This window comes from Poecilia mexicana, unplaced genomic scaffold (assembly GCF_051168715.1).
Source record: "Poecilia mexicana isolate PSO_F unplaced genomic scaffold, ASM5116871v1 scaffold_3, whole genome shotgun sequence".
Taxonomy (NCBI): Eukaryota; Metazoa; Chordata; class Actinopteri; order Cyprinodontiformes; family Poeciliidae; genus Poecilia; species Poecilia mexicana.
In genome coordinates, this window is record NW_028263372.1 from 22090485 (window position 1) to 22102463 (window position 11979).

Sequence of the window (11979 nt, forward strand, 5' to 3'; positions counted from 1 at the left end):
TTTGTCTGCTTAATTGTTTTCAACAGTAGTCTGCACGGACTCCAGATCCCAGACCAAACAATACCAGGAGAATTTTCAATAAGTGCATTTAAAATCATAATTTTAAATGTTGGTTTCATTAAATTTTATTTTTAATACTACTTTTAACATGCATAACTGCACAATAGATCAAATCCTTACTAAGGTCACTGTGACATCAATGTGTACCATATCTCAACTGCAATGCAGCACAAATGGTAATTTGGATGTAAAATAGACAGTTTAGATGAACATTTATGGTCCTTTACATCCACAAGTAGAGCTTAATCAGAAAGATGTGTTGTCGTCGAAAGAAAAAGTAGAAAGAAAAATGTGAATTACTCACAATCAGTGTCGTTATACAAGATCACAATGTCATGTTTTCTAAAATTGTGCAGTTTTAATAAAAATACAACAGATCTCCAGAGCAGAAAACCTGCATTGACACCATTCATTCTCATGTTAATACAGATAATCTGCAATGCAGATTTAATATTTGTCCTATATGATGGAGCTGCATGAATGAATGGAAATTTTTTTTTTGGGATCAGTAGTAAAAATATGAGTTTTTTCTTCTTTAAGGGTGATTAATAGTCAATGTTTTGAATATTCGGAGGCAAAAGAATTAAATATTTATTACAGTCCTGTATCGCAAACAAACAATATTTAATCAGCCTCAACAGTAGTTTATTTCAGTGCACATTTTTATTTTTTCTTAAGAAAATAAGTTATACAGACTCTTATAAAACAGAATAAACTAAACTCAGCGCTATAAGAACAAAGCCTTTCATGATAAATAAAACAGATTAGTGCACTTTGTCTTCCCCTAAGCATAAAAAACTGAAATTAAAAGCGTTAACAGGAATTTAGCATCAACATCCATGACAGCTAAAAGATCTTTAGCATCGTGGGAAGAAAATAAATCATAACAAAAACAACAGGCACTTCAGGGGGAAACACAGAGCCTTTGTTTGGTGCAGAGGATTTTATAACTGATTATTATTCAGCTCCCTTTAATCACAGATCAGTTCTGCTGATCATCTTCTGAGAATAATCTGCATTTTCAAGCCTTGCAGGTTTTAGTTCTCGCCTGCAGCTTCACATATGACAAGGAGTAAAAGAAATTTACATGGTTAAATTAATATGACATGTTGGACGCTCAAAGATCAGGAGCAAATCAATCACAGATGGTCATTTATCATGTTTGATCAAATTGTTTCAGCTCTTATGAATCTTAATCAAATAAAGGTGAATCTTTGTACTGAACAGTTTCACAAATTAGCTCAACGGGTGCAACATAATATCATCAGCTGCATCTTTTCTGCTTTGAAAAGAAAATTATTAGAGATTATAAATGTGTTCACTGTTTATTCAAAATGGGGAAAGATTCAACTTTGAAGATTGATAGTTTAAAAATTTGGTTGCTGAATTCAGTTTCAGCACTATGAAAGGCAAGCTGAATGTTAAAGTAATAATAACAATCACAATTATTCAGGTCAATATTGACCTCATGATTGTTTGGTAGTATACCTCAAACTTGGTACGATTTTGTGTATTTGCAGTGTTCTGTACATAATTTTGATTTATATAATTAAATTCAAGAAGTAAAATGTACTTTTCCCCACTGGACTGCACCTTTAGTTTTGTTTTTCTGTTTGTTGGTGTTAGAAAAATAAAAACGGACATGTCATATTGTTCTGGAGTGATAATCCGCTGCAGCCTTAGACTCAGCAAGCTGCCTCCTGCAACAGGAGGTGCAGCTTCTGCTGGGTGATTTCAGAGTTCATGGTCCAGAGGAACTCAGTTAGTCCTCCTTTCAGCAGCTCCTCCATGGGAACAAACTGCAGTACCTGTCTGTCACCTGCGTGTGTTCGGTTGTCCCCCATGTCTCCTCCTCCTCCAATCAGCTGCTGGATGCGGCTCTGCACGTCACTGAGAACCGGGAGCATCGGAACGGCCGCTTCGGGGCAGAAGCCGATGCAAGTCAGCAAGGCCCCGACTCCGCCGGACGGGGGTGGACACCTGAAGGAGATGGAGCGGAAACAGGCGTGCAGGCAGAACACGGCGGCGGCGGTGACTCGAGTCAGGGCGGAAAACACCCGCAGCAGCAGGGCATCCCCGGCGCTCAGGTTTTGGAGGGCAAGCAGGATACATTGCAGCAGCTGTTGCTGGTACAGAGGCTCGCCGTCATGCAGCAGGATGCGGCCTCTTTGAGGAAACGAAGGCTCTTCACTGAACGTCAAAACTAAATCGTCTGCTTGGCTCTCAGCAGCAGCCCACGCTGCACGGTTGTCGAACACCAGACACCGCCTCTTCTCTTTGCTCCCCTCAAGACCTTTAGCTTCAGACAAAATGGAGGCAGTGCAAGCCACACTGCAGGAGCAGCAGGGGGTCACTAGAGTCCAGTCCACCGCTGCATCCTGCAGGGCTTCATTCAGGTGGTTCAACAGCGCCAAGTCACAGAATGGAGAGTTCCTGACTGCAGGCAGCGCAGCTCCAGTTACAACATACCATGAATCTACAAAGCAGCTGGAGCGGGGTCCTTCTAACACGCAGCCCAGCCCTCTGTTCTCAGTGCAGTGACTCTGTATCAGTGCAGCCTGGCAGCTCCGCCCAATTCGCTCCCTCCAGCTCAGGTTCTGCAGCTCCTTGCGCTCGTTGAAGGAGCCGGTTTGCTTCTTCTGGCCCAGAGGTCGACCCGCCGACATGCTGCAGCAGGCGGGACTCACTATGTTCCTGGAAATCCACCGGCTCCTGGGAAGAAAGCTCACCTGCACACAGAAATGCCACAATTAATATTCAGATGTGACAAGATTAACTAGTAGGATATAAACCTCTAGAAACTGGTTAAAAGTCAGGTACATGATTATTTTTGCCTGTTTTTAAATAGTAAATCCCTGTTTTAAGTGACTGCTTGCTAAATCCAAACATTCTGCTGCTGGCCATGCCAAACCAACATTTACACTCACACTTTATACACACTGCAGAAAGATACTCAATGACACAACTGTACATCTTTGAAAAGCAGAAGTAGAGCCTCCTGTACAACCAACAATAATGCAGCAAGTGGTTTCTAAGTGGTAAGACAACAACAAAACACTTGTCTTTTCTAGTAGCCATTGTGCAGCGCATACAACAGTAAAACCAGCTGACCAAATGTGCTGGAGCTCAGTTTGGGTTGCTAGGTATCAGGGCTGGGCTGAAGGGTTGGACTTAGCTTAGGTTGAAAGGTGACAGAAAAGTGGAATGGAATGTGACTTAACAACAGGAAGATTTTTGAAATGGCAGCAGAAAATAAATGAATGAATTAATAAAAAAAAAAAAAACACCCACACATTTTTTTGGCAACAAGTTTAAGCGATTGGGTTGTTTTAGAGAGCCATATGGAAGTACCTGGAAGCGCTGCAGGTATTCATGCACAACACAGTCTCTGATGTGGTCAAGCCGCTGCCTCCTCTCTGTGCTCATCCCTTCAAACAGCCGCAGGTTTTCACCAATGGTCTCCACCTGCAGGGTGTGGAAGTAGGAGCACAACTCCTCATGCTGCTTCAGAAACGTCTCTGGGATGATCGAGCTGGGGAAGAGCGCCTCTCTGTCAGCCAGACTTGGGCCATAATTTCGGATCAGTTTGGAGAGCAGAGGCCTCACCTCCTCCTTGCTCTCATAGTTCAAACACACGACGTAAACCTCGGAGTTCCCGGCTTTGCTGGTGGCGGGTTTGAAGACGCTGACGGAGCGGAAGCAGCAGTTCAGCAGGTAGAGCAAGCAGACGGAGGAGTGTTCATACAGCGTGAACATCTTCAGGACGAAGGAGCCACCGGGGCTCAGGAGAAGCAGCGCTGCAACGGCCTCGCAGTAATGCAGCGACGCCACCAGCGCCTCCTGCTCGTCCGGGTTCTCCTGACAGTCGAAGCTTCCGTCGGCCGTCACCACGTCAACCCGCCGCATGTTGGACACAAACACTTGCAGATCCAGCAGGTGCTTCTGGAGCATGATGTTCCCCGTGTTGTCGGAGCCGAAGAACCACCACGGCAGCGTGTTTGCGATCAGCCGGTCGTCTGCAATGGTCGTGCTCCCACCGTTGGCTTCATGGTACGGGTTGAGGGTGTTGGCAACCCAGCCCCAGTCGCAATAGCGGGTGGACTCGTTCGTTTTCATGTAGTGGTTGAGAGCGGTGATGAATGCTCCCGGAGCTTCACAGAGATGGACAGAGTTCAGCTCCCCGTTCTGAAGCGCCTCCTTTGGCAGAAGGTCAAAGGTCCCCAGGATCTCGTAGAACTTGCACCAGGCCTGAGTGCAGATCTCTGCGTTGGCAGCCGAGCGAACGGCGGCGATCACCTTCCCGGCTCGGTTGGTGGAGTTGGTGTGTTGGTGCCACACTTGTATGTTCTTGTCACTGAGCTGGTTCTTCACGGCATTCAGAGACGCCTTCAGCTCCTGTAGGTGTCGGTGGTCCTCTGCCGGGTGTTTGAGAGCAACGCTAGGGTCGGGGATGCGCCATTCCTCACCCACCGGCTTCAGAAAGGTTTTAACTTTGTTAAAGAGATCCTGGATCTCTGCCTGCGTTTCAGGATCAGACGGCACCAAGCTGCTGAAGAGCTGCTGCTGTCGGACCTTTCTTCTTGTGCCATAGCTTGAGCTCATCCTCCACACCTGTAGAGCCAAAACAATGTTATTACTATTAGGATTAAAATCCACATCTTAAACTTCAAATATATATACACAAGTCTGGAAAAAAATAAGAGACCACTGCAAAGTGATACATTTCTCAGATTTTACTTTTTATAGGTATATGTTTGAATAAAATTAACATTGTTCTTTTATTATGTGAGCTGCTGACAACATGTCTCCAAAAATCCAAACAAAAATTTTGAATTTATTTGCAGAAAATGAGAAATGGTCAAAATAAGAAAAAGGTTGCAGCTTTCAGACCTCAAATAATGCAAAGTAAATAGTTTATATTAATGTAGAAACAACAAAACTAATTAAGTCAATTGCGATTACCAAAACTACTTGCTCAAAATTACAGACGCTTCTTTTTCTTCTCGAATCATTTTCGACATTTGCAAGACACTAAGGGCATTTCTCTGAACAATTAGTACAAACAGTAAAACAGCATGAATTACCTGCTAATTCCAGTTTCTTTCTCAAAATCCTCAATTCATCTCTGGAAATTAAATATTTGTCGACAAACACGACAGTGGCTCAGAATGAGAAGTACTTGTTTCATTGTACTTCTCATTCTGTTTGTCAAATTTATTCGTCATGTTGTCAGTATAATTGTACCTAACTTACATGGAAATACAAAGGCATTTGTAATTTGTTCACAGAAATGAGAAAACTGCTTTAATTTTGTGCACAAAAATTAAACATGTCGTTTTGAGATTTTCAATTATGTTCTGAAAAATGTACATAAGCGACTGAGGAAAACCGTACGAGCTGCGAGGATAATGAAAACATGTCATAATTATATTGTGTGACGTCCAAGCGTGTCACAGACGGACTTTTCAAAACCCAAAAAGATTTGTATTTGTCTAAAACTTTATTCCTTCAGAGAAGCGTCTGTACCTGTCTGCGGTGTGTCAATTTCAGCTTAAACAACCTGAAATCAGAGAACAGACACTCACCCAGTTGATGTGCAGTAAGGAAGCGGAACACACCACCCACGTGACTTAAAACTCACAGTGCGCATGCGTGAAAACAAATGGTCGTAGTTTCCTTAAAGGAGCAGCTCCGAGATTTGACCGGTTCAAAATTATGCATACCCCTGTAGCGTTTGAAAAAAAAAAAAACAATTAAGATAATAAAACATTATAAAAGTTATGAATAAAATGGTGTTCTTTGCACTTTTTGATAAAAAAAAAATGGTGTTAAAAATTATTTATCCTCATCGGCATTGCATCAATCAGATAGCTAGCTAGCCAGCTAGCTAGGTAGATTTCATGTCGAATTTCATACATTTTGCTTCATATAAAATAAAATGTAATGGTGACTCTTAGTTGTGGTGCCACAAGTTTAATATCAGACTACATTTTGTGTAAATCCTGTTGTCTGAGAACTGAAAAGCTGCATCCAGCCTGTCTATATTTTGCCACACCTGTCTATTTTACAGAGCATTCAAAGATAGTATTGTCACTTCACTGCAAGTGTTTCATGGTAGCTGGTCCGCTGATGACACTGTCATGTTGAAGCAGATGCTTTGCCAGATGCTGCGTAACTTTTAAACTAACAAACAGGGATTAAGGAGTCGGCCCTTTTGCTGTTAGACTCTTCAGACTGATTAAAAATACCTAAAGGATCTATGGTCTAATACTGTTATATACTATGAATTCATTTATTTAAAATAAAATAAAATTTGATGGTGAAATGTACAACAGACAGCTCTTTATCCAGGGATGAATGCTAAGGATGACAGCTATATTTTAACTTTGACTAGATAAGGGAGCAGAGTTTGAATAAACAACAATCACGAACAGCTGCTCTCTGTCACAATGATGCTAAGGAGTTGCTCTCTCTCTCCTGCTACAGCTGCTGTCTGACAGCAAACTCTCTCCAAACCTTTCTCAGTCGAAACATGCATCTTCTGAAAACTGACAGGAAAAAGATGAACCTTCGAATTGGAAAAAGATTTAACTCCCAGATAACATCTGGAGTTGTGGATGTAAATAAGAATTTACAACGTAAACAAACAAACACACAAACTATTTGCATTAACATTCACAGCTTCTGCATTTATTGTATTGTTTTTTTTTTCTGCAGGCCAACAAGCAAAACAAGAAAAAAGACAGACTCTAAAGAACCTGGCAAAGCTATGACGGCTTAATCTTAGTCTGTCTGTGAAATATATAGCAGTAGTAAATGTTATAAAGAAAATAAACAATAACACATTTTGTAAGGGAGAAAATTCAGGAAAAGGAAGAATATCGAAATTCTCAGTTTTGTAAATGTGTAAACTCTTCAATTAATACTTGATTGAATCTGTGTTTGGTTTTTAATACATGATAAATAACACTACTAATAATAATACTCGATAAATAACCTGGGCAAAAAATGTGAAGTAAAGGTCATGGGTTACAGTAGACCCATCAGAAGACTATGCCAGCGTTGCGCCTCCATGAGTTTTCATACGGAGGCCTGTCAACTCTCTGTGATTCATTACATTGACGTGGCCCCTCGGGTTGAACTTTCTCCCTCCATGCGTGTGATCCACGTTTGTCTGCACAGATTCATATTTCTTCTCCCTGAATCATTGATGATGAAGGGTGGTGGGTGCAGAATGGGGTGTGACATAAACCCTTAACACTGCCTTAGCTTGCGCTTATGTTGAAGAAAAGGAAATCCACCCACCCTTAGCCACAGTTTACTTTTTCTGCAATCCAGAACAACAAAACAGAAACCTTATGTTATCAGCTGGTAAAAACTATTAGTGTCATTCCTGGATTTTATATTTGAAAATTAATTTGTTGTTGAGGAAACATGTCGCGATTGTCGATCAAATAAGACAAACTCTGTGCCATGTAGGCTTAGAGATGTCAAGCTAGGAACTTATAATAAAGTTTGTCAGTTTAAACATTAAATATTTAATCTTTGTAGTGTATTGATTGGATATAGGTTCAAAAGGATTTGTAAATGATCACATTTAGGTTTCAAATTGCATGAACAAAATTTCTGATCTGATAATTAATTTTATTAAACATCACAATGAATTCTGCTCTAAAACGTTTAATGTGAACAGAACATTATCCTCAAGCTTTGCAAACTTAATACTTTTGAAGGCATCTGGTAGTTTTTCTCTATGTGTGATCTTAAAACAATTGTTGCTGAAGGTTTTAATTCGGTAATATTCTGTAATTTGATTTCATATTGAGCAGATTGTTGCACAGAATCGTTCTTAATAATTGCTTTCTGTCATTCTCTCAGCGCCGTCGCCTTCAGATGATGAATTCTTCTTCTTCCATGTTGGATTCCTGTAAGTTCTTGTTTTGCTGTATAAGCATACAGCCTCTCCCTGCTCCAGCATTCAATTCTTCCTCACGAGGATTTATTTTTCTTTCTCAGGTGACTCTATTCCTCATGGTGGGATTGTTTTTGCAGAGGTGAGTTCAGCAAGTCCGCGGTCTTAATTGCTCCCCATGGACTGGGGGAGATCATGTTGTCCCGTTTGCCTCCAGGCAGATGCTTTTCTCCTCCTGAATGCTCAACAAAAAAAGGAGAAAATCCCAATTTTATGATGGGAAACAGGCTATTAGAGTTGTGTGTATGTTCAAGGCGCTTTATGTAATTTTAGCTCCTGTGTCCCACTGTTTGATGGTGGTGAGCCGTGTATTTGTTGTCTGCACACACGGCTTGCAGGGAATGATGATGCAGTTTATTGTCACTGCAAGGTGTTTATCTCCTGTCGCGTCGTGCCGAAGAAAATCCCAGCAAAATCTGCCAAACAGTCCACAAGCTGGATTCTGCCTTATCTGTTTTCAGCACAGAATTGTCATTGTTTGGCTGCTGCTGCAGTTTTTATCTCTGGTGATTAAGATGCAGTCACTCAGGCTGGAGCCGATGAAAACAGATGATTACTGCAATGAGGCGCAGTGTCACTCTAATTTACAAAAAGTGTACACTCCCACTCCGACTGCTGCTCAGCCACATTAACACAAGAGCAAAAATGTGGCAGAGGTCCTGGTTTAATGCACAAGCACACTTCCACCCAGATAATCCCACTGTGACATTCATTCTTAGCAACAGTAAGTTTTTATTGTTCTCTGGAGCGCGTAATTATGCAGTTTTAGAGGCAGCGGCTTTGCATCAAGTGAAGAGGAGTTTGAAATAAAGAATTGTTCCCGTAGTATATTTCTACTGATAATCCAGATTGGCTGCATGATAAAACAAAAAAAGCTTGTTGGAGGTTTGCTTAAAGGATGTTCTTCGAATATGATCGATACTAGCGTGCTAAAATCAATAATTTAGTTTCAGAGAGCAGAGCTCCTTCTTCCACATGTTTGCTTTGGTTGGGTTGCAGAAAACTGCAAACAAATGGTTTGAAATAAAGCTTTCACCATCTGAAAGTATTTCTTTCCCTCTCTGAGACTGAACTGTTTGGATCTCATCTCCCAGTTTCCTGTCATTTGCTGAACCGAGCTTCATCAATGACGACTTTAAGCAGTTTGTCTTGTCATTTATTCTTCTCCACTGCTCACAACTCTGTTCTTTTTAATCCCTGTTGGGTATAATTAAAGAGCCAGAAAGCTTTGCATAGTTTTGTTTGATCAGAGAGAAGAATTAGCCACAGATTTTTTTATCCTGCTGGAGGTTAAATAGTAAACAAAAACCTCAGTGAGGGGCTCATCAGGTACTAAACTAAGCGCTAAAAATGTTGCTTTGTGTCTTTGCTTTTCGCTAGCTGCGGTTGCTCATATTTATTCAGCAGCTGAGGCTTTTTGGAATGCCAGAGGCCAGATTTCGTCAAGAAAAAGCCGCTGTACAGCTGTGTTCAATGCATCCATGTTATTTAGAGAACATACATGTTGAATAAAATATGTTACTTCCCACACATTTTCTCACACACCAGTGTCTTGTTACATGAACTTCACAAAGATGCATGAAACTTCCCCGTCTTGGATTTCTCTTACAGTAGACTGAGTTTAGTTAGGATTATGTGAATAATAATAACTCTAGTTCTGTGTGTTTTTGTTATTTGAACATAAATAAGATGTAAAAATGCTCATAAAAACCTGCACTGCTTCCAAGTTGATGATTTGAACCCTGATGATCAGCTGCCATCTTAGTTACTGACTATTGGCAGGAATCTAATCTGGTTCAAATGTAATAAATCAGTTGGTCAGATTAATCAAATTAATCTGCAGAAACTAAATTCAGAGCATTTCAGCACAGATTTTCCTGTCCAGTTGCTCCAGATTATTATGCACATAATCAAAAGTCTGGAATGATGTAAACTGCTGTTCATCAGTTCATTTTGAAAGAGTGAATGGGTTTGAAATGATCCTGCATAAAAGCTCTGAGCTGGATGTACACAGATATATATCAGACAATGCAAGTGCTTATAATTATTAAAATGCATTACCTCCTGTCACTAACATAAACCATTTTATATCTGTATTGCTAAGTATGCATAGGATGTTATTTAATTACTTTGAGCATTAATCTGTTATTTTTATGTGCAAACCCAACAGAATTTGCACACCTGAGCCCTGAATTATTCTACACAGAAACCAAAGATGCTGCGTTATTGCTACTTTAGCAGAATTACATCTCAGTCAAGCTAAAAGCTTCTTAAACTCCTGGGCGTCTGCAACATTTCATCACCTGATTTCCACTCTGCTGGTTGAATATGAGCATTATGCCACTTTAACAAATCTAAATTTCATGAAGTTGTTAACACACCATTAGCTGGATTGCACCATTATCTATAATCTACATGAAAAGCGCGTCTGACATGCAAAGCTAACACAACAGACCGAATTGAAATTCATAATATGGAAAGATGGTTGTGACTGGCTTGATATTTGAACTGGTCTGTTTTTTTTTTTTATTACTTCTTAAGAGGTTAAATATTCATGCTCACATTCAGGTTGTTCAGTTGTTCATCTGACAGGTTCAATAAGAGGTTTGACTTTCTCTTCTTGTCATCAGCAGCTCAGAAATCATCCATCCATCCTGAGAACCTGAGTGAAAGTCGGAGCAAAAGCTTCACTTTGTCAAACCACAATCTACTCTACAAGAAAGTCCTGAAAGATATTATTATATCTTATAAATATAATAAGATAAATTCTTATTTAGTGTTACATACTTTGCAAAATAGCTTACAAAGCAGGTAAGTTATCTTTAGCACAGCAGTAAGGATGGCTATCAGGGGAATACTTATTCACACATTACTTTTTATGACTTTTCTCCTTCAATTCGAAACAGCATGCTTATCCAAAGCTGTCCTAACCTGCTTTTGATATTTAATCACATTTTATCTTTGTCTGATTTCAAAATGTGTTTAAATTGGCAGTATGTGACTTTTATAAAAAATATATATATTTTTTTACATATTTGTTGAAACTGTCACTATGTCATGATAGGGTATGAGACAGATAATCAGTGAAAAAGTCTAGCTCTTCTGCCTTCATCCAGTGCTCCCAGTGCTAACTAGAAACAAGCAATCAGAGCCAGGAGGAGGGTCTTAGCGCTGTCAATCACCACTCTGTGTGGCGCTGCACATCAGCCTCCCACTTTGCTCTCTGGTACGCTGAAGCTAGCCTGTTGTGAATACCCAGGCTACTTAGTCTGTACATGGACAGTTTTTCTGAAATGGTAAGTTGTTTCTGAACCATTAACGCATTTAGCAGTGAGTACATAAGACTGATTGACAGCAGTAAGACCCTCCTCCTGGCTCTGATTGTTTTTGGTTGGGAGTAGTGCAGGTATTAGTAGCAGCGCAGGGAAGAGTTTCATCTTTTCACAGATCTTCTGTCTCACAACAATCTGTCATAACAAATATGTAAAAAACATATACTTTTATTAAAGCTACATGCTGCACCTTTAATTATCTGAAACTATTACGTGTGACAAAACTCCCCCAAAACTTAAGAAATCTGTAGGCAGGAAGTGAATCAGGCTACATTGCTGTACTGTTTGTGTTTTACGTGGCCAATTGCTGTCTTGAATTCTTTCCTCCAGTTTTTTCCACACCTCTCTGATCAGCAATGCAAAGCTCTGCAGACATGCATCATCTCCTCCGTCTTATTGCCTCCTCCCTCCTTCGCAGCATCCATCTTCGCCTGGTCCGCTCCGAACAACAGAGAGGGAAGCAGCTCTGGAAACTGGAAAGATTAGACAAGGAAAAAATCAACCAGAAAAAACGACCAGAAAAGATTTGCTGATTTTGAGGGCATTCAGAAGCTCTTGGCTTTTGGCTGTAGTTTGAGGCTGAGATAAGACTGAGAGCGGAGAGAGGAAGAAGAT

At 40.5% G+C, this 11979-nt stretch overlaps 1 protein-coding gene across 1 annotated transcript; it reads right to left on the minus strand.

Annotated features, from left to right (window-relative positions):
* Positions 1-398: 398 nt before the first annotated feature.
* On the minus strand, positions 399-6036 carry cmtr2 (cap methyltransferase 2). The gene is made up of 3 exons (XM_014994029.2): positions 5646-6036; positions 3412-4671; positions 399-2789 (listed from the first exon to the last, which is right to left on the minus strand). The coding sequence occupies exons 2-3, from the start codon at positions 4660-4662 to the stop codon at positions 1746-1748; spliced, it is 2295 nt and encodes a 764-aa protein (XP_014849515.2). The 5' UTR covers positions 4663-4671; positions 5646-6036; the 3' UTR covers positions 399-1745.
* Between the last annotated feature and the right edge of the window lie 5943 nt (positions 6037-11979).